Source organism: Nyctereutes procyonoides, unplaced genomic scaffold (genome assembly GCF_905146905.1).
Source record: "Nyctereutes procyonoides isolate TBG_1078 unplaced genomic scaffold, NYPRO_anot_genome, whole genome shotgun sequence".
NCBI lineage: Eukaryota > Metazoa > Chordata > Mammalia > Carnivora > Canidae > Nyctereutes > Nyctereutes procyonoides.
In genome coordinates this window covers 41,473,910-41,496,043 of record NW_026575131.1, presented here as the reverse complement: position 1 = coordinate 41,496,043, position 22,134 = coordinate 41,473,910, and the positions used below count along the sequence as shown (strand labels likewise).

The 22,134-nt window shown below is 44.7% G+C and overlaps 1 protein-coding gene across 3 annotated transcripts in view; it reads right to left on the bottom strand.

The window, feature by feature from the left end:
• Positions 1 to 22,134, bottom strand: part of CSPG5 (chondroitin sulfate proteoglycan 5) — a 28,217-nt gene that overhangs the window by 2,404 nt on the left and 3,679 nt on the right. Inside the window, exons 3-6 of one of the 3 annotated variants that reach the window (XM_055342735.1) lie at positions 20,882 to 21,070; positions 18,989 to 19,064; positions 8,360 to 8,454; positions 4,347 to 4,582 (exon numbers count right to left, since the gene is read on the bottom strand). In XM_055342735.1, coding sequence (XP_055198710.1) covers positions 4,552 to 4,582; positions 8,360 to 8,454; positions 18,989 to 19,064; positions 20,882 to 21,070 — 391 coding nt within the window. In that variant the 3' untranslated portion in view covers positions 4,347 to 4,551. Of the gene's footprint in view, positions 1 to 4,346; positions 4,583 to 8,359; positions 8,455 to 12,258; positions 12,774 to 18,988; positions 19,065 to 20,881; positions 21,071 to 22,134 lie in introns of those variants that run through there. The other 2 variants (XM_055342734.1, XM_055342733.1) reach the window with 2 other exon arrangements.

The window sequence follows — 22,134 nt, the reverse complement described above, 5'->3', positions numbered from 1 at the left end:
AAGTCAATCTAACTCAGGAATGTATATGTGAAATTTCTAAAAACATATGTTAGAAAATAGAGCCCAGCAACAAATTGAAAGGTTAATGCATCCAACCAAGTTATAGTTACTCCAAAATTGCAAAATTGGTTTGACCTTTGAAAAGTCAATGTAATTTTGTCTATTAAGAGGATAAAAAGGGATGCCTGGGTGGCTTAGCGGTTGAGCATCTGTCTTTGATTCGGGGTGTGATCCCGGAGTCAGAGGATTGAGTCCCACATCAAGCTTCCTGCATGGAGCCTGCTTCTCCCTCTGCCTATGTCTCTGCCTCTCTCTCTCTGTGTCTCTCATGAATAAATAAATAAAATCTTTTTTAAAAAATAAGAGGATAAAAGATAAAAATCACATGATTATCTCAATAGATGTCAAAAAGCTTTTGATAAAATTTAACACTCATTCAAAGTAAAAACTCCTAGCAAAATATGAATAGAAGGAAGCTCCTTTAATTTGATAAGGGAAGTCTGCAAAAAGCCTACAGAAAACATTATTTTTAAAAAAGATTCTATTTCTTTATTTGACAGAGCGAGAATGAGAGAGAGAGAGAGAGAGAGAGAGAGAGAGAGAGAGAATGAGCGGGGGGAGGGGCAGAAGAAGAGGGAGAGGGAGAAGCAGACTCCCTGTTGAGTGGGAAGCTTGACTCAGGGCTGGATCCCAGGAGCTTGAGATCATGACTTGAGTTGAAATCAGATGCTAAACCAAGTGAACCACCCAGGCGCCCCCAGAAAACATTATTTTTAGTGATGAAAGGTTGAAGACTTTCCCTTTGAGACTGGCAATGACACAGGGATGTCGACTTCCACCATATCTATTCACAATATACTGAAAGGTCCTGGATTATGCAATAAACCAAGAAAGAGAATTAGAATGTATAAGAATTATAAAAGAAGGGGATCCCTGGGTGGCTCAGTGGTTTGGCGCCTGCCTTTGGCCCAGGGCGTGATCCTGGAGTCCCGGGATCGAGTCCCATGTTGGGCTCCCTGAGTGGAGCTTGCTTTTCCCTCTGCCTGTGTCTCTGACTCTCTCTCTCTCTGTGTCTCTCATGAATAAATAAATAAAATCTTAAAAAAAATTATAAGAGAAGGAAAAAACTATCACTATTTGCGGATTATATAATTGTATACATAGAAAATCTAAAAGAACCTAAGTGTAAATTATTATAAGCATGCTTATCAAGGTTGTTGAATATCAAATCAATGTTAAAAATAATTATTTCTGGGCAGCCCTGGTGGCTTGGTGGTTTAGCGCCACCTTTGGCCCAGAGCATGATCCTGGAGACCAGGAATTGAGTCCCATATCGGGCTCCCTGCATGGAGACTGCTTCTCCTTCTGCCTGTGTTTCTGCCTCTCTCTGTGTGTCTCTCATGAATGAATAAATAAAATCTTTTAAAAAATAATTATTTCTGCATAAAATACAAAGAAAACAGAAAATTAAAAATTCTGAAGATGTCACTTTAAAAATATTTTTTTAAAGATATCACTTATAATACTGTAAAAAATTAGGTACCTGTTAAGAAATCTAACAAATATATTTCATGCAGAAAACCATAAAACAATATTTAGAGAAATTCTAGAAGATTTTGTAAATGGAAAGATAGACCATGTTCATTGATTGGACAACTCAATATTGTAAAGATCTATTTTCTCCAGATGACCTGCAGATTCTACCCAGTTCCAATAAAAATCTCAAGGATTTTTGTTTACTTTTTGTTTTGGTGGAACCTGACAAGCTGGAACTAAAGTATATGTAGAAATGGAAAGAACTCAAAATGACTGAGACACTTTTGGGAAAAAGTGAGAGGGCTCGGTATACTGGATATCAAGGTTTGCTGTGAAGCTAGGAACACAGTGTGGTAGTGGCACAGAGGTAGACAAATAGACCAAAAGAACAGTGAAGATCTCAGAGACAGACTCATTCATATAAATACATTTGAATAATGTAAATATGATAGAGCATTGGGAAGATGAGAAATGGGAAAATGAGAAATGGTAGACTTTTCAGTAAATGATGCTGGGCCAACTGGATATCCATTTGAGAAAAAACAAACAAAAAAAACAATGAAATTGCACTCCTACCTAATATCATTTACAAAAATCAATCCTACGTGGATTACAGACAGCAGTATGCTGCTGAATATTTAATAACCAGCTGCTCCCCAAGGGGAATGATCCCTGTCAATGTTGAGTGAGTTCATGGTGTAAATACTCCTACACTGGCTGACTCTAAGCAACCAAGGTAAGGTCACTGAATGCAGAGAAGGAGAAAAAAAGGGCGGATAGTGTACATAGATGGTATTTCTAACATATAGATTCAACTGACATAAATAACCTCAATAGCAGAGATAACAGTAAAATTAGTAGGAAGTGATGATTTTTGAGTATTACCTTGGTTTTAAACATAATCTATTTAATTGTAAGTTTATATAGTTACTTTTTAATAATCATTGTATTTAACAATTGGCTTATATGTTGGCAAATTGAACTCCAATAAAAAAAAATTGGCTCACAAAATACATGAAAATTGGACAAATTTCTCCTGAGCCAGTAAGAAGCAGCTCTAGCACACCACAGATTATAGACCTAGATGTAAAAGGCAAAACATAGTTTTTATTAAAAAAATGAAAGTATTCTACAATTCTAAAAACTTTTAAAAAGATATATATTTTAAGTAATCTCTACACTCAAAAGGGGGCTCAAACTCACCACCCTGAGATCGAGAGTCACACTCTTCACCTACTGAGCCAGCCAGGTGCCCCAGGAAAGTGCTTTTATCATCTTAAGAACATATTTTTTTTTGCTTTTTTTCTTTCTTTTGTCATTTAGGTTTGTTGAGATATGTGCAGAAAAGAATTAATGTAGCTAACTTGAGAAAGAACTGCTTAAAAGGTTGGTCCATGGCTGGTGTCTAGGAACTCAGATTTCAGAAGGGTTCTCACCACTCCCTCTGGTAAGTGGTTCACTGTGCCTACAGGGTTTCTGCAAACGATGTGGTTTATGCTGAACACCTGCTTGCCTTCTGGGAGACTGGAATCTTGGTATGTGATAAGCAGTGGGTGTCTACATAACCATTTCTCGATAACAATTCTGGGCAGTGAATCTCTTTGCACTTCCCTGATAGATGACATTTCAAATCTGTTGTCGCAATTCATTGCTAGAGAAATTAAGTATGTCCTGTGTTGACTCCACTGGGAGAGGATTCTTGGAAGCTTGCTCCTTGTTTTCTCTGGACTTCTTTCCCCGTGCCTTTTTTCTTTGCTGATTTTGCTTTGTATACTTTCACTGTAATAAATCTTAGTTGTGAGTGGACTACATGCTGAGTCTTGTAAATCCTGCTAGTGAATCGTTATACCTGGGAATGATCTTGGGGACTCCTGACACATGGTGTAAAGTTCACCTTTTCAAAATATACAGTTTTATGGGCTTTGACAGCATGTGCAAGTTGTGCATCCAACAGCACCAGCAAGTTATAGAATATTTCTATCACTGTGAGCTTCCTTATTCATCTGTGCAGTCAATTCTCTCCCTCTATCCTCAGACCTTGATAGCCGCTGATCTATTTTCTGTCCCTATAGCATTGGCTTCTCCAGAATGTAAAACAAACAGAACAAATAGTAAGCAGACTCTTTTTTTTAAAAGTGAATTCTACACCCAATATGGGCTTAATCTCATAATCCCAAGATCAAGAGTCACATGCTCTACTGATTGAGCCAGCCAGGTGCCCCAATATGCAGCCTTTTAATTCTGACTTCTTTAACTCAGCCTATTGTTTTTGAGATTCATTCATATTTATTGTGTGTATAAGTAGTTCATTCCTTTCTGTTGCTAAAGAGGGTCTCATTGTATGACAGTTTATTTGCTCACACTTGGTGTACATTTGGATTGTTTTCTGATTTTGGTGATGATGAATAAAACTGCTATGGACATATACAGGTCTTTGGTTTTTTGTTTTGTTTTGTTTCAAAGATTTTATTTATTTATTCATGAGAGACACAGAGATAGAGAGTCAGAGACACAGGCAGAGGGAGAAGCAGGCTCCATGTAGGGAGCCTGACGCAGGACTTGATCCGGGGTCTCCAGGATCATGCCCTGGGCTGAAGGCGGCGTCAAACCACTGAGCCACCAGGGCTGCCCATATACAGGTCTTTGTCTGGACATATGTTTTATTTCTGTTGGGTATCTAGGAATGAATTCACGGATTGTATGTATGTTTACTTTATTTTTTTTAAAGATTTATTTATTTATGATAGACATAGAGAAAGAGAGAGAGAGAGAGAGAGAGAGAGAGAGAGAGAGAGAGGCAGAGACACAGGAGGAGGGAGAAGCAGGCGCCATGCGGGGAGCCTGACGTGGGACTCGATCCCGGGACTCCAGGATTGCGCCCTGGGCCAAAGGTAGGCGCTAAACCGCTGAGCCACCCAGGGATCCCCGTATGTTTACTTTAATAAGAAATTGCCAAGCTGTTTTCCAGAGTGCTTTCTCAGAAGTAATGCTTGAGAGTTCCAGAGCTCCGCATCCTCACCAGAACTTGGTATTGTCAGTCTTTTTACTTTAAAAAAAAAAAAAAAGATTTTGTTTACTTATTTGAGAGAGAGAATGCAAGAGAGTACCAGCAGAGAGAGAAGCTGGCTTCCCACTGGGTGGGGAGCCCTACGTGGGGCTTGATCCCGGGACCCTAGGATCATGATCTGAGGTGAAGGTAGATGCTTAACAGACTGAGCCACCCAGGGACCCTGCCCCAGTGTTTCCAATTTCAGCAATTCGACTAGCTATCTAATGATATCTTACTGTAGGTCTAATTTGCAATTCCCTAAGGACTAATGATGCAGAGTATCTTCTCATGTACTTACTTGCTACCAAAATATCTTTTAAAAAAATAATTTCTGGGCGGCCCCGGTGGCTCAGCGGTTTAGCGCTGCCTTCAGCCCGGGGCGGGATCCTGGAGACCCAGGATCGAGTCCCACGTCGGGTTCCCTGCGTGGAGCCTGCTTCTCCCTCTGCCTGTGTCTCTGCCTCTCTCTCTATGTCTCTCATGAATAAATAAATAAAAATCTTAAAAAAGAATTCTTTCTAAAACAAAAATAAATAAAACAAATAATTTCTATAGCCAGCATGGGGCTCAAATTCATGACCCCAAGATCAAGAGTTGCATCCTCTTCCCACTGAGCCAGCTAGGTGCCTCAAAAATATATTTTATGTTGATATGTCTGTTCAACTATTTTGCTCATTTAAAATATTGCTGAAAACTCTTAACGATAAGTGGAGTCTAGCTACTTCTTCTTTGATTTCAATCAGGTTTTGTTTTATACATTTTGAAGTTGTCATTAGGTCTATACACTTTTAGAACTCTCATGTCTTCTTGAAAAACTATCATTATGTAATGCTCTTTTTCATCCCTGTAAAATTCCTTGTTCTGAAGTTTATTTTCTATGTAATTAATAATATAGTTGAAGGGACTCTTCCTTTTTGGTTTTGTGGTGATCTTTTTGCTCTTTATTTCTAGCATTTTCATGACTCCTTTTTTTTTTTGTAGTATCCATGTTTCTGCTCAAATTCTCCATGTCTTTATACATATTGTTCATCTTTTCCACTACATTCTGTCACACATTAGTCTCTGTTATTTCCGTTATCTGGGTCATCTCTGGGTCTAGTTGTTTTGACCTGTTTGTCATTTGACAAATGGTGGTTTGTTTTTCTTTTCTTTTTTTGTTTCTGAGTGTGGAATAAATAATATTATAATAATATGTATTATTATTAATTATAATTTATAATCATATTATAACAGTTATTAATAAATAATATTGTGTATAAAAGAATAATGGAGATTTAGGTAAATAGCACTGATGCCCAAAGATGAGCAGGTCTTTTTTTCTGTTAGGTGGTCAGTTTAGGGATCGAGTCAGTCAAGTCAGTAGTAGAGCTGAGTCTGAGCTTTGCTGTTGCTACAGCTTCTCCAGTGGCAAGGTGCTGCTACCCTTTGTTTCATGTGAGGCCTGAGATGCTCGAATGTTTTTCCCGGTGTTTCTGCATTCCACTTTCAGTGGGTTGTGTGTGCCTGAACCTCAGAGAAGGCGGGTCTCTTCATGCATTTCCGACTTCCCCCGCAGTAAACTGCTGTGGCTTGTTAATCAGGGCAGTTTTTCTCTTTTTTCCTGGTTCAGCTTCACTCTTAGGTAGACTTTGCACACCTGAGTCTCAGGGTAGGGCTTCTTTCCCCTTCTCGCCCTTCCCTTACTTGCCAGTCAAACTCTGATTTGTATCTGAGGACAGGCTAGAGTGGGAGCAAGCTTTTAGATCCCACTCCCCACAGTGGCAGCAGACCTTTGTATTAGTGCAGGGTCTGCACCTTCTTCCCCCAGAGGAATTGTTCTTGCTTCTACCCTTCCCTCATACCTTTGCTTGGAACCAGTGGCAGAAGGATTTCTGTTCTTTCCTCAACAGGTATTGGAAATGAGGCTTATAGTGGGGAGAAGGTCTTCCTGCCTCACCTGCCCAGGTATGTGGCTTTGTTTTACTCTCTCAGAGTCAGTTCATTTTTCCTGATTGTGGGAAAAGCAAAATTTCCAGAAGCTTAAGTCTTTTTGATTGCTAGAGGAGTCTGGGAAGTGGGTGTTGTTTTGTCCCTACACACCACTAACTGGGGTGCTTTCAGGTCTCATGCTTCCCACACCCAGTTTTTCTTGTGAGCACCCAGTTGAGGTTTGTGAAAAGGGCATGTGAATTGCTGTAGACAACCCTTGTGTCTGAAGCTTACAGAGATTCTGAACTGTCAGTCTAGCTAAACTTTGCCTTTGTGAATTCATTAACATATGGCTGGTCTTCTTTCTCACTTTTATGGTGCTGCCTCTTCCTCCTGGGCTCTGCCATGGAAAAATTCATGCATTCTCTTTTTGAAGGGGCTTGTCACCCCTTGGAATTTATCTGGCTGTCTTGTGACCTCAGTTCCATGATGAGCCCAAGAAGCTGTGATTGTGGAGTTACCTACTTTATTCCTGCTATTAGGATGTAAGTGATGTCTTCAAGTGATTTTGAGCACCCTAGGTGGAAGTAATTCTTCAGGAATGATTTTGTAACCAGAAAGGAAGATTGATAAGTTTGACTACATAAAAATTAATTTTAATATTAATTTAATATTAGTAGTATGAAATTATAAGCCATAAAGTGGGAAAAGATATTTGCAACACATATGAGCAATAAAACAGCTCATAAATGTGATATAGGTAGTCTAATAGAAAAATAGGTAAAGGGTCAAGTAGATGCGTCACAAAAGGAGAAATGTAGATTAATAATCATATGGACAGGGGATCCCTGGGTGGTGTAGCAGTTTGGCGCCTGCCTTTGGCCCAGGGCCCGATCCTGGAGACCCGGGATCGAATCCCACATCAGGCTCCTGGTGCATGGAGCCTGCTTCTCCCTCTGCCTGTGTCTCTGCCTCTCTCTCTCTCTCTCTCTCTCTCTCTCTGTGTGACTATCATAAATAAATAAAAAAATTAAAAAAATAATAATCATATGGACAGGAAAAAAATCATATGGACAGGGATGCAATGCATGATAATTAGGGAATGCAAATTAAAGTCACAATTAATACCATTACATGCCTAAAGAATTGGCTAGAAGTGAAAATGTGAGCATGATTTTTTTAAAGATTTTATTTTAAGTAATAAACATGGGGCTCTAACTCACAACCCTGAGATCAAGAGTCATGTGCTCTGCTGAGCCATCTGGGTGCCCCCAAAATGTGTGAAAATACCAAGTGCTGATGAAGATGTGCAGTAAAAGCAACTCTCATCCACTGTTGGTGGAGCTGTTAATTGATAGAGCCACTTCTGACCTTATCTTGGAAAGGTCAAGGTAGGCTAAATTCCATCTAGCAATTTTGCTCCTAGATACATACCTCAGTACTGCATGCAGTGTACACATAGGGAGCTGGCCCTGGTGATTGACACATTCTTCTGTTGGCTTTGGCAAACTCTTGGCCAGGGTACTGCTTAGTCTGGCTGGCCATCAGATCCCTTGGGGTAACTGTGCCTACTTCACTCACTTCAGTACACATTATACTTTGTGTAATCTCATGGTGTACTCAGGAGACAGTATTACCTCCATGTTCATTTTGGGAGAGACCCACTTCCCCAGAGTCTCTTCTATACCTGTGATGAGCTCCAGGGCTGAGGGAAGAGCCTCTGCTGCAGTTCTCAGTGATGGTGGTGTTCACACACCTCACTGCTTGCTTGACCAATAATGTTGCCCTTATGTCCCTTTCCCTTGGGTTTGGAGGGTGGGTTTGTACAGCCCCTTCCATTTCTCAGCATACATTCACATAGTTTACCTTGAATGAACATCATGACACTGGGATGTAAGCTCCATCCTGCAGGATTCCTGATCCATTTTGTTCTCTGCTATCTCCCTGCTGCCCAAGTAGTCCTGTGAAGAGGTAAGGATTTTATAGATGAAGAATCTGAGGTTCAGAGAGCCCATCTAACTCTTCAATGGAGAGGCCTTCTAGCTCTGAGTCCAAGTGTTAGTGCTGTTTTTCGGAGCACAGGCTAGCCTTTCATTTCTATAAATTATATGAGAAAGGACAAAGAGTTGTGTCTTTGGTGTGATGTCACACAGAGGAAAAGATACTGAAATAGGAGTTTGAAGCTTGGGTTCTAATACTGTGACTGATGCTTTCCAGTCTTAAGACCCCAACTCCAGGCTCCAGTGAGGATGTGAGAAGACCACACATATGAACTGTATTGTAGGTAGTAAAGTGTGCTTATGGGTTGAACTGAGTCTCACTAAAAAGATATGTTGATATCCTAACTCTCACTACTTTTGAGCATGATCTTATTTGGAAATAGGGGTTTTGCAGCTGTAATCAAGTTGAAAGGAGGTCATACTGGGTTAGGATGGCCCTTAAACCCAATAACTGGGGTCCTTATAAGAAGGTCTGGTAAAGGCACAGAGACATAGACACATGCAAAGGGAAGACAGCCACCTGAAGCTAGAGGCAGGAACTGGAGTGATATAAGTATAAGCCAAAAAGAATGCCAGGGATTACTGGCAAACACCAGAAACTGGGAAGAGGTGAAGATGGATTCTTCCCTGGAGTAGTCAGAGGGAGTGCAGCCCTACTGACATCTGGATTTTAGAACTCTGGATTTCATAACTGAGAGAGAATGCATTTCTGTTGTGTTAGCCATTTTGTTTGTGCTCATTTGTTATGGCAGCCCCAGGAAACTAACACAGGTGTGTTGTATGTGTCAAGGAAATGTCTTGTGGAGACAGATGGCTCGGCACTGCATGTGCACTTCTCCTAAGCAAAGTGATCCATCAGTGCTGGAAGGCCCCCAGACAAATGAACTTCTTCCATGATGCCTACATTTCCCACATTTTTGGTCTGTCCTTTCTTTAGAGAGGAGGACACAAAACAGGCTATGGAGAGGGGTGGAAAAAGCAGACAGGAGAATCTGGAGACCATCACCTGACAGCACCAGGGTGCTAAAGAGGGATATCTCAAGCACTAAATACTCACTGAGGAGTGATTGAGGGAGTTGACAGCAGAGCTGAGGTCCCCAGAGAGGGTGCTGGCTGGCTTTATGGAGCACAGTCATTGGAGAGGCACAAACGCCCTAGCAGGAAAGAGGGCCAGCACAGATAGACATCAATATATCCTATTTCAACACAGCAGCCTCTTCATAGGGTCAAAGACTCTTGGCAACATCTGGTAACTCTATTCATTAGGCCTGCTTTGTCTCCTGCTCCCCTTCTGAGCCCTTATGCCTGGATGGGATTTAGAACTTACAAAATCACATACAATCCCTCTTGATTGGGCCTCCTTGTGAAAGGAGCCAGAGGTGCCTAGCCATGAAAGACAGGTCTGTGCCCTGATTGAGAGTACAGGAAATCCAAAGTAAAACCTGCCAAACTCCCCAAAGTGGATAAGCATCAGGTTAGGAAGCCATAATACACAAAGGCCATAACCCAACATCCTAACTTGCAGCCCTGTCCAATAGCAAAGAGCAGACTGAGCTCATGGAACCAGCTGAATGCCATCTGGGCAAAAGTCCCAAAATGAAAACAGAGGACTTCTGTTGTTAGTAAATGAGAGACTAGGTAAATTTAGACCAACCCTTCCACTAAGGACAAAGATGTACAAACATCTGAAAAGCATCAAAGAGCTAACAAAATACTGCAGCATTACAAGGCTGATATCCCAGAGAGAACAGGAACTCAGACAGGTGAGCCCAGCATTCAGGGCCACTTCTATCCTGGAGGGACTCACCCATTTGGAAGAGGGGACTAGAATAGTAAGTTGTGTTTCTGAATGTCTGGGGGTGTGTGGAGAGTGGAGTTGGAGTACAGGGCCTACCAAAAGTGGAAAGCTGGTAAACCACTGTCGGTTTCGGGCTGTGACCCCAGAGGATTGTGCCCCTAGACGTAAGAATGACCCAAAAGCAAACCAGCCCTTGCAAAGTGTGATAGGCCTGTGGACTGGTTTCAGTGGCCTGGGAAGTCTCTGACCTTGATCTGGAATAATGTGATCCCAGGATTCTAGTGTCCCTGGGCACCTGACAGAAGCAAACAAAAACCCCTTCTCTAAAGGAAGAAATCATCCTAGGCAAAATATTTCAATAAACTATTTTCTAAATACAATGCCCAGCACAAAATAAAAAGTAATGAGTCATTTGGGAAGACAAACCAGGGAGGACTAGCACAAATTAGGCAACGGAAACACACAGGGGTTCCATTTATTGGAATTATCACAGACAGAATACAGGCAAAGTTCTAGAAAACTCTCCCAGTAGGAATTCTGGCCATTTGAGCTCCTAATTCTCTCTCTGATCCACCCTCATGTTTTGCCTGCATTGCCTGGATCTCCATTCTGTCTGCCTTCACCACCATCCCCAGAGGTATCTTCCTAGAAAACAGATCCGACCTTGCCTTAGCCATGTTTAATGGCATTAAAGGCCATTCACAATCTGTCCTCAATTCCCTTTCCAGCCTCATCGCCAGGACCCCTCTCTCAAAATCTCTGGTCATATGGCAAGACTTTTCTATGAATATCCTCCCTCTGCCTTGAATGTCCTCTCCTCCCATGTTATCCTGAAAAATGCCTCCTCATCCCTCAAAGTCCAATTCAAAGCTTTCTCCTTGAAGCCTTTCTGAACTTTCACGGCTTTGTATTATTATAATACACACAGTGTATTGACACAGTGTATTATATTTATTTTTTGAAAGACTTATTCATCTTAGAGAGAGAGATTGCGAAGAGGGGGATGGGAAAGGGAGAAAATCCTAATTAGACCCCATACAGGGCTTGATCCAGAACCCTGAGATCATGACCCAAGCTGAAACCAAGAGTGGGATGCTCAACCAACTGAGCCACCCAGGCGTCTCTATAATTATTGGTTTATAATTCTCTTTCTCAAGTACACTGTTAATTTCCTGAGGTTAGGGTCTGTCTTTTTCATCCTGAGTTCCTGGCATCTAGCATAATGCTTGGCTAAGTGCTCAATAAATATTTATGAAAGAAGGGAAGGGCATTCTTTTTTCTTTTCTTTTTTCTAGTAAGCTCTATACCCAGTTTGGGACCTTGAGTTCAAGGGTTACATGCGCTACTGACTGGGCCAGCCAGGTGCCCCTGGGAAAGGGTATTCTTTTTTCTTTCTTTCTTTTCTTTCTCTTCTTTCTTTCTTTCTTTCTTTCTTTCTTTCTTTCTTTCTTTCTTTCTTTTTTTCTGGGAAAGGATATTCATAATAAATCAGGTGCTACAGACTGGTGGACTGAATTGTGTCACCCCAAAAGTCATGTTGAAGCCATAACCCCTAAATGTGACTATATCTGGAATAGGGCCTATGAGGAGGTAATTGAGGTTAAATGGATCCTAGGCCAATAGGACTGGTGTGCTTATCAGAAGAGGAAGAGATGTGCACAGACAAAAGGCCTTGTGAGGACACAGCAAGAAGATGGCTCTTTGCAAGCCAGGTGGAGAGGCCCTGCCAGAAACCAACTCTGTTGGCACCTTGATCTTGGGGATCCAGCCTCTATTACTGTTCAAAAATAAATTTCTATTGCTTAAGCCATCCAGTCTATGATGTTTAGTTATGGCAACCCAGGCTAATACAGAGAGCACTTACAGGATTTCAAACACATATAAATATACATCTTCAGGGAACGTAAGAATTCAACTCAAGCTGACAAGAATGGGTAGGAAGTGGACACACTGATGGAAAATGGCTTTTTAAAAAGTTTTATTTCAAGAACTTTGTTTTTTAACTCTTATTTCAAAAAAAGGTGGGTCAAAGTACAAAAAAAAAGTCAGTTGAATAACAGCATAGGTTTAGAAATCACAGCAGCAGAAGCAATATACAGACAGCACAGACGAAACAACCCGGTGTATGCGATTCTGTTCAGGTTCTTTGCTTATTTTGTGTTTTCTCCCTCCTGTACAAAATACATCAAGGCATGCCATGAGACCAGAAAAAGAAGAGAGTTTACAAATGGTTACAAGAAATAGACTCTGTACAAGAGGAGGTCATGTTTCTTCCCCTGCCACCCCCCTCCCTCCCGATTCCCTCTCTTCTTGCTCTGCTTTAGGTGAGGTTGTTCTGAAGACAGTTCACCTCCAAGTCAGCCTGGTCACCTTTGCCACCCTCCAGTTTGGGGGACATGGAGTTCTGGATGTTAAATGACTCCTCCTCTTTCAGGCAGGACTTGAGAACCTCCTGGATTTTGTGGGAAGCACTGGGATCATCCTGGAAGAGGAGAAAGGGTAAGGGAGGGGGAGGGAAGGAGACAGTGGATAGAGGGGTCAACTAGCTACCCCAGGCTTGAAAGAAAGAAAGAGAGAAAGAAAGAAAGAAAGAAAGAAAGAAAGAAAGAAAGAAAGAAAGAAAGAAAGAAAGAAAGAAAGAAATCTCTAAGACTTGAATGAACCAAACCGACTCCTTAGCAGTGGCTTTCTAGGAATGTCATCCTATAAAACACTGGCCAGACAGAGGTGAACACTTGGCAGGTAGCCGGGTTACAAAGACCTTTAATGTAGGCCAGGGCAAGGTTCTCCCTCTGGCAGAGACTGGAGAGAAACGTGGGCTGGCCCCTCAAGTCTCACCTGTTGGTGAGCTCCGCCTGGCCTGCTGGGGCTGCCTCCCAGGGCCGCCTCTCCCGCTGAGTTCCACTCTCCCAGGAAGGTCCTGGTCACGGAGCACGTCTTGTCCGTGCAAGCAGCGGGGCACAGAGAGGCCTACGGTCAGGGATGGAGCAGCTCCCAGCGGAACTAGGGCCCCTCTCCCCACGGCAGATATACATCCTCTGATGAGAGGCCAGAGGTGCGTGTGCCCCTTGCTGGCAGGCATCTATCTACCAAAAGATGCTAACTTACAAAAGTGTTTCCCCAATCCAAGCCGGGGTGAGTCCAGCTGCCTCCATGGCCTGCCGTACTTTGCCTCAGACAATACCGGTGCTACTGGTTCACCCCACTTCTACGTGTACCAGCGCTCTCCTGCCTCCCCAGGTATGTTGCCTGCAACCTCTGGACCTTGACCTGAATTTGCTGGTTAAAGGTTTTCAGGAAACCCACACTGTTCCACAGTCCCCCAGTTGTGCATCCTGGGCATTCAGAGAACGCTTACATCAATGCCTGCCTTCCCACCTTCCCAACTCTTTTCCTCCAGAAACACCTGAGGATTATAGGCACACCTCCTTTTACTGTGCTCTGTAGACACTGCATTTTTTTAAAAATACAAACTGAAGGTTTATGGGAACCCCAGGGTCGAGCAAGTCTATCGACATCATTTTCCAACACCCGTTTGCTCACTTCATGTCTCTGTGTCACATTTTGGTGATTCCCACAATATTTCAAACTTTTTCATTATTATTATATTTGTTATGTGACCTGTGGTCAGTCATTATGACTCACAGAAAGCTCAGATGATGGTTAGCATTCTTTAGCAATAATATATTTTTAAGTTAAGGCATGTACGCTGTTTCATTGTACACTTACAGACTACAGTACAGTGTAGGCATAACTTCTATATGCACTGGGAAACCATAGCTTCCCTTTGATTTGCTTTGTCTCAGTATTTATTTATTGCAATGGTCTGGAGTGGAACCCACAATATCTTCGAGAGATGCCTGCATACCCATGTGATCTGTGGGCCTCAATTCTTTCTTAGGCACTCCAAATAGCTATTGCAAGTGCTTGGAACTCTACTGGTCAGGGACCTGGGTGGCAGGAAGGGTAGAGAATGTTGCTATCCAACCAGCTAGCTCAGACCTTTCTTACTTTGATCACTTCTGAAATTGAAGGTAATCATCAGGTTGAAAGAGCTAGGCCTTCCCCAAGCAACTGTGTTGAGTTCTTGTCCGTGCTGACTGCTACTCAGTTTGACCCGTAACAGCGCTAGGTCAGGGTAGTGATTGGTTGGAAAGAGAGTAGGGAAAGGCCGCAGGCTTACACAGGACACTACAGGTGTTCAAAAGTACTGGGCACACAGAAGTCGCCATCACCTCGCCCAGCTCCCAGCCTCACTTGGCACTTTTCCCAAAGACCAGCTTGAACCAAGCAGTATAGTAAAGTTTCAAAGACCTCAGGAATGATTTCCAGGGAACCCCGGGTGGCTCAGCGATTTAGTGCCCGCCTTCAGCCCAGGGCGTGATCCTGGAGACCGGGGATCAAGTCCCACGTTGGGCTCCCTGCATGGAGCCTGTTTCTCTCTCTGCCTGTGTCTCTGCCTCTCTCTCTCTCTGTGTGTGTGTGTGTCTCTCATGAATAAATAAATAAAATCTTAAAAAAAAAAAAAGGAATGATTTCTAGACAGCAGGGGAACACATGTCCCCCATTCCCTTTACCACAAGAGCAAGAAGAAATGAACTTCACACAGTACTGAGGCAGATTTCAAGGACTTGGTAGTTTCTATCACTGCTGGGAGAGATTTAGAAAAAATGTCAATAACGTAAATTTAGATGTAGTGAGATGGAAAGATGTCCATGATACATTAAGTACGTGTGTGTGGATACACACAGGCTGTATGGAGAGGGAAGTGGAATGAGGTTGAACTGCACTTTTTAAGCCATGTACTTTTGTGTTGTTTGGGGAGAGACACTTGGCATGGAGGCTTCAGAGTTGGGCCTTTACAGATCCTGGGTAGAACAGACTTTGGATCGCAGCAAACCTGGAATAGAACAGGCTGGCCTGTACCTGCCAATCCTCTTACAAGGATGGGACTCACTTTCGTGCTGTTCGGTACTGCTACCCCACTGCCGACATCACACAATCTTTGGGGGCAAATAGGCATTGTGTGAGGAAAAGTAAATTTAGGGGTACTTCCAGACCTGGGCATCAAAGCTGTGATGCCATAAAGGTGGGGGCCCAAATTAAGCCTGGGTCATGGGATTTGATGAGAAAATGGACTTCTGGGCCACTAGATGGGATAAGTATATCTAAAAATAAGGGACACAGGTGTCCAAACAATGCTATTAGACAAGCTAAGTACTTTCAACAAATAGGATAGGTGAGGGAGTGTCTAAACCAAGACAGAGCTATCCTAGTTCAAGTGTCTCTTCCAGAACTCAATCCTATTAAGCCTAGGGTTGCTGAATCCCTCAGCAGAAGGCCCATCTGCCTTTGATTTGCCAGAAGTGCCTCATCACAAGGGAGCTAGCCTTCCATCTGGCCTAAGTTCTGGGAACTGCTTGGCGTCCCCCCTTCTTGATATTCTGCCCCAGCCAAATGGGCATCCTTCATTCCAGGAGCCCCACTTGTCCAGACACAAATCCGTATCAGAAGGCAGAATGAAAGAAATAGAGCCTAAGGAGGAAGAAAGATTTCAAGGGGGTGGTGGGTGGGGAGGGGCAGGCAGAGAAGCACTAAGGGACACCATGGAGAAGTCCTAGTAATTAATGAACTGAAATGCTGAAAAGTCTGTCAAATCTTAGAAAGACAAAGTCATATCCAAGACATTCCTTTGACAGCACAGATGTGAGATCCAACAGGGGAGCTTTCAGTGTTTGCTCGTGGGTTTCAGGTGACTTTACTTAGGCTGTGCTTCCCACACACTAGCCATTCCTCCTGGAAGACTCGCAGGCCTCCACAGCTCGGGTGGAGGAGCACAGGCTTTCCCTTTTCTCCTGATGCTCCCTTTGGGGGGCTGGCTCACCAGCTGCAGAACCCAGATGAGGAGAGACACCAGGAGATTGTAGCAGGGGTGAGACAGAGAGTGCCACCAGGCCAGACCCAGAGCAGCACCGTTTTTGGTTTGAAATCTTTTCAGAGTGTGACTTGTAGAGATTACTGGAAATGGGTAGGGAAATGACCCACTCAATATCCTTTACTTGTGTAAAAGAAATATCCCCTCTATTAGGGTAAGTAGAACTCTTCAAAATCTTTGGAGACATCTATACCACCAAGGACACCTCAGGGGTGAGGGGAAGGGGATGGGAGGGACTACATAAGCAGGCTTGACTTGGATGCCCTGCGGTTCCCCTCCCAGCTCATCTGGAGATTTCCTGGCTTCCAGCCTGCTGCTAGCATCACTTGTAAGCAGTCAATGTGGTGGCTGAAACAACAAATAGGGCTTCACTTTAAAGTGGCAGTTGTCTTAACTGCCAATGCCCACAGATCTTGAATATGACCAGGTCCGTCCGACTTTTGGGCCAGGTGCAGAGAATTAAGAGCCAAAGGTAGAAAATCCAGGAGGATACACCCTGTTGAACAGGGGAATCATTCCCTCTCATACTCGGAGCTCCGGCAGAGAGGACAGGATGTCCCCTGAGGCACAAGTTGAGGGAAAGATGCCAGGTGGAGATGACCTGCCAAGATCCAAGAGGTCCCAGAGACCACCAGAGCCTCATCTTCATCCTGCCTCTTCACTGAGGGATGTTCTGAGTGCTACCCAGACAACCCCACAGCCCCAAGGCAGAGCCCACCATAGCTGCCCAGCCCTTGCTGCATTCTATTTTTAAGGCTTCATATTCTGAACCCAAGGTCACTGGGAGCATTCATGGACAAATGCCATGCTTTCTACAAGAAGAATTGGAAACCTCTGTATTGGCTCATGCAACCAAGACCTCCAAGAGGAGCTATTTCCCTCCCCTCCCCTTTTGGGAAGAGGAAAGGTGTCTGTGTACACCTGGGAGACCAGAAAATGTACGCATCAGAAACTTTCCTAAGGACTCCTGCACTCTGGACAATGAATACCCTGACTGCGGGAACTACTGTATAGGTCTGACTTGCTGACCCACGCATACAATGGAACCAGAAGACCCCACAGAAGGCCATCATTTGCCAGTATTCCATAAATGGCGACTACATGCATACTACTTTGAGGGGCCGGGTGAGGTAGGGGTGGAGTGTACAGAGATGAGGAAGATTCTTCCTGCCTTCAAGGTACTAATCTCATGGGGTGATTACCATGTTTATCAATCTTGAGGTTTATAAGACATCTGGTGTCCTGGGTTATTAGATCCATCTTGAACTTACTAATATCTTGGTGTAAAATCAAGTAAAATCATATCTGTTACTCTCCCCTTTGTACCAAAGACTTTACAAAATGATCCAAAATTAACCTCTTTCATTTCTTCTTTAAAGCCACCCCTTTGCTCCTCCTCCACCAGGCCAAGGTCTTCCCTGGGGTTTGGTGAACAAGGTCATATTTACTATTATTCTCTCTTTCCCCTCTTGGGGCTACACTGTCCCCAACTATAAAAGGAAAACAATGGTCTAGATCTGTGTTGTTTCACACAGTAGCATGAGTCACTTTTCAGAGAGATCCGCAGCTGCAGGTAGCTTGTGGCTGCTGGAGTGGACTGTGCAGACACAGGACATCTCTATCTCATGAACATTCCACTGGACAGTGCTAGCCTCGACTGTTGAGACCTCTATGAGCTGATGGCTGTGCCCCATTATTCCAAAGAACTTCTTCAAAATTTTCTCTTATCATCACCGTGTCCATCTGAAGAGTCTGCGTTTAGCTCCCTTATCTGTGTATCAATGCATTTACCTTGTGGTACGGAGCCTGTGTCACATGACGAATTCTCAGGCTTGGATATAACTGGTTTTTGCTTTACTTATGGAATTTTCTCTGACAGTACCCAGTACTTTGGTTACTTTTGGTTAGTCTGGTCCAGATTACACACTAGAAGGCCAGGATCTTTAGAAACTGATCTATTGGGGGATCCCTGGGTGGCGCAGCGGTTTGGCGCCTGCCTTTGGCCCAGGGCGCGATCCTGGAGACCCGGGATCGAATCCCATGTCAGGCTCCCGGTGCATGGAGCCTGCTTCTCCCTCTGCCTGTGTCTCTGCCTCTCTCTCTCTCTGTGTGACTATCATAAATAAATAAAAATTAAAAAAAAAAAGAAACTGATCTATTGGGATCTTCTATTGAGTTTTAACTGATATTTATGAGCGCATCCTCCTAAGAACAGAATTTACTAGACTTACTATCGACCAGTATTTTGTGCTCCCGTTATCTCTAACCTGCCCGTTTTTCGGTCCTCAGTGTAAAGGACACTGTTTTCCCAGCCATCCCAAAGAGCAACCACCATTCGCTTCCATGACCACCAGGAAGTACCCTCATGATGAAAGCAGAGTCTTTCTTCTTGATACAGAAAGTAGAAAGACATGGAGAAAGACAAATCGGACTTCTACAGTCTAGATGAAGCTAAAAATCACAAGTCATCCTAGAAAAAGGTCTTCAGTACTACCTGTAACTCTGCTTGTCAAGAAGTGAAGCACCATCCTGTCCCTAGTCCCATGTCACCACCCCAACTGGTCACTCTAAGCTGACCTCCAGAACTTTGAGGAGAGGCTCCATGCTCTGAAACGGACTACAGGCCAGGGCAGGGGCGGGGATGTGCCTGTGGATAAGGGGGCATGTGAAGAAGACGAGTCACCTGACAGATAAGTTATCACAGAAAGCCAAGGTGCCGGCATAGTGGGAAGGAGATACAGAGAGTGTCGTAGTTTCCTTACGTTTGGGTGAGAGCCTTCGGCAATGGTGGAGAGGGAGAAGTTATCGTTGTGGAGCTCAGACGGGGTCCGGAATTTGCTGGTTAGGACATAAGAGAGCAGGGAGAAACATGAGTGCAATGATCATAGCAAAACCTGACGAAAGCTTCCTGGGTCAAATGCTTATTTCATCAAGTGCCACAGAACGTAATAAGATGTGCCGTTATTTGATGCACCACAGAGAAAAAACTCCTACCATTTAAACCATGATCCAGTACTTTCTTATCACCAAGAATTTTTATCATATCCTGGAAGTCACTCGTTGAGACTTTAGATTAAGCAATGACAACGATATGAACATCTCTGGCCAGGATCGTGAATGCTAGGCAATTACAACTACATCACGACTGCCATCTGGCCAACAGTGGTTATAAGCAGCCAGTGATTGTAAGACACAATCCAATTTCAGAGACGTTAATATGTGGTGGGGAAAATGTGCATCTTAGAGTCAGTAAACCACGGCAGTAGCTGGAGTGCATCGAGTACATGTAGCGTTCTCAGAGCGGTAACTGGGCTTGGGAAAGAAAGCAGGCATGCCTGGGGAAATGAGGCAGCTAGCATCAGGAGCTGTGGGGCCGCGGGGGCAGGGCTCTGGGCAAAACACACAACCTGCTGATGAAGGATGGCTGGGACCGAGGCCCCGTCTCTGGCCACCGCTCTTGTTTCTCCACTCCTCAGCAGCTATCCTGATGGGTGGTCAAACCCCCGCCCCCACCCGCCGGGTGCAGGCGTGAGGAACCAAGGGTCCTGGCTTCCGATCACATGCACAGATCTGGCCCTCGCTTCAGCACACAGTTACAATGGTGAGGCCCCCTCGGCCCCGGGGATGCTGAGCTGAAAGGTTCCAGGCGGCCGCCGGCATCTGCACATGGCAGGGCTTGACCCGGCAGAGGAGCAACAGATGGCGTTTTGTCCTTTTCCCAGGACCCAGGGAAAGTCCTTCAATTGCACTCTCTGGAGTGAGTCTCAGGTCAGCGGGGAGGGGAGTAAGGGGGTAACAGGTCAAAAGGGAGGTGGGGGCAGTTCTGCATAAATTGTCCCTTGGACCCCAAGGAAGCTGAACTGCAACCTCCTCCTTTTGTGACTCCTGTGAAGCTCCATAACATTCCTTACTTTGCTCAGTGAGAGTGATTCTCTCACAGTGTGTAAGGTCACATCCAAGTGTTCAAGGCATGGACTTAAAGGTAAACGTGTGTGGATTCTCACATGCACACAGCAGTCACTCCTCTGCTAAGAGAGAAGCTGAAGTGAGACTCTATTCCCATCTGGCCCTTAAAGTCCACAGCAGAGGAAGTTGAGCCTGGGCCCCACCATCCCCTAAACTCAGGAGAGGTAGAGAGGACTTCCCTAGATTCCTTGCACTTCTGTCTGGACCAAGAGTTGAGAATCTTGGACCAGCAATGCCCTGGCGGACCCCTTCTCCTCAGCACTCACTCAGTAAATCTGAGGGAGCTGGGGTTACTTCTTGTGATTTGTGAGCAAAATCCCCACAATGGCCGTGGCCACCAAACACCCAGAGGAAGCAGGTGCAGTCAGGTGGTGGAGGGCTGAGCACAGTAACTTACACGGGGGACCACAGCCAGGAGGTCACTGGGTGCCTTTTCTTTAAGCACCCTCTATGCCCGGCTGGGGGGTGTTGGGAATGGAGCCATACAGCCGCAGCGTGCCACAGGGGCTTGGCCTCTGCGACAGTGCCAGTGCGTTCTGTGCAGGAATGGATAAACTCGGGTGAGACTTTGGTATGAAAAACCCAACTAGGGATGCAGAGCAGGTGCCAGGAACCCTGGTGACAATATCCCTGGATCGGATGGAGGCGTGCAGCCATAGGGTCAGGGTGGGGCTGGCTGACCAACTCACTTGGTCCTACGCAGCTTGGTATTCTCTGTCTTGAGCAGATACAGCTTCTTGGCGAAGAACACTGTCATCATGAAGAGCAGGAGCAGCACGAGGGCGGCTGAGCCGACGGCCACGCACATCACCTGGAAGTCGGTGATGATGGACTCGCAGCGCATCCCCTTGTGCCAGATGTAGTCCTGTGTGTTACACCTGTGGCAGTGACAGAGTGAGACTGAGGTGATGGGCGGTAGCCACGGCCACGGAAAGGCGCTGGTCCCTAAGCCCCCTGCTCACGTCAACAGTTCATTTCTACAAGTGTCTAGAGGAACTATGATGTCACTGGCCTGTGCAGACCTCATGGCAGAGATTGTGTGCAACCATCCGATGCAGTGAGCAGGACAGCTCTGAGGCCCAGGATATAGATGAGATAACCAGGTTGCCGAGAAACAGAGTGAACTGGTCACTCACATGACTGTTAAGTGACCGCAGAGGCTGGGAACTCTGGTTTTCTACCTCACAGCCTCAAGGAGGACAATCACAGGATTCTCAGCTTCCCCTGCCCTTGGCTCTGGGTGAAAATATGACAATACGACCCTTGGCTACAAAAGGAGTCAACCCACTGCACACAGAAAAACCGATCTTGCTGTTCTGCAGTCCTGTCTAGCTCATGAGGCCACCCAGACACTGAAATAGAAGGAAGTGACAGACAAGGATGAACACAGAGATGGATGTGTGTTCTCCTCCTATCTCTGCGGCCCCCCAAATTCTGCCCCTAGAGCGTCCTGTCCTATTATCATGAGAGCTGTCGGTCGTGAAAGCACAGTGAGAATCAACCCTCTGGGTGGGTTTTAGTCCTTTTGTTGAGTGACTTTCTCTTGCCCTTGGGGACATTCCCAGGCTCCAACTCTTCCAATGACATTGCTGTTTCCATGGGAACCAGGCTGCTTCAAAGAGGAAAGATGTGGAAGGATACAGAGGCAGGCAAAGGAGGGAGGACATGAACCCCAGGGTGAATGACAGAGAAGAGAAAGGGGTCCAGAAAAGGGGAAATTATGCATCGGAGAACTGGCTACTCTGCACCCAGAATAGAGTGAGGAGACGTGACCAACGGGAAAGTCTTTCTTTTCCAACTGAGCCTCTGCAGTCATGAGAGGCTACCTGTTTGAAGTCAGGGTTGGGGGGGGGGGCGAAGATACCATTAACCCACTGTTCTAGAAGACTTCTGTTACAGCTCTGATCATTTCCCTGCAGTGGGTCAGAGTGACAGAGACAAA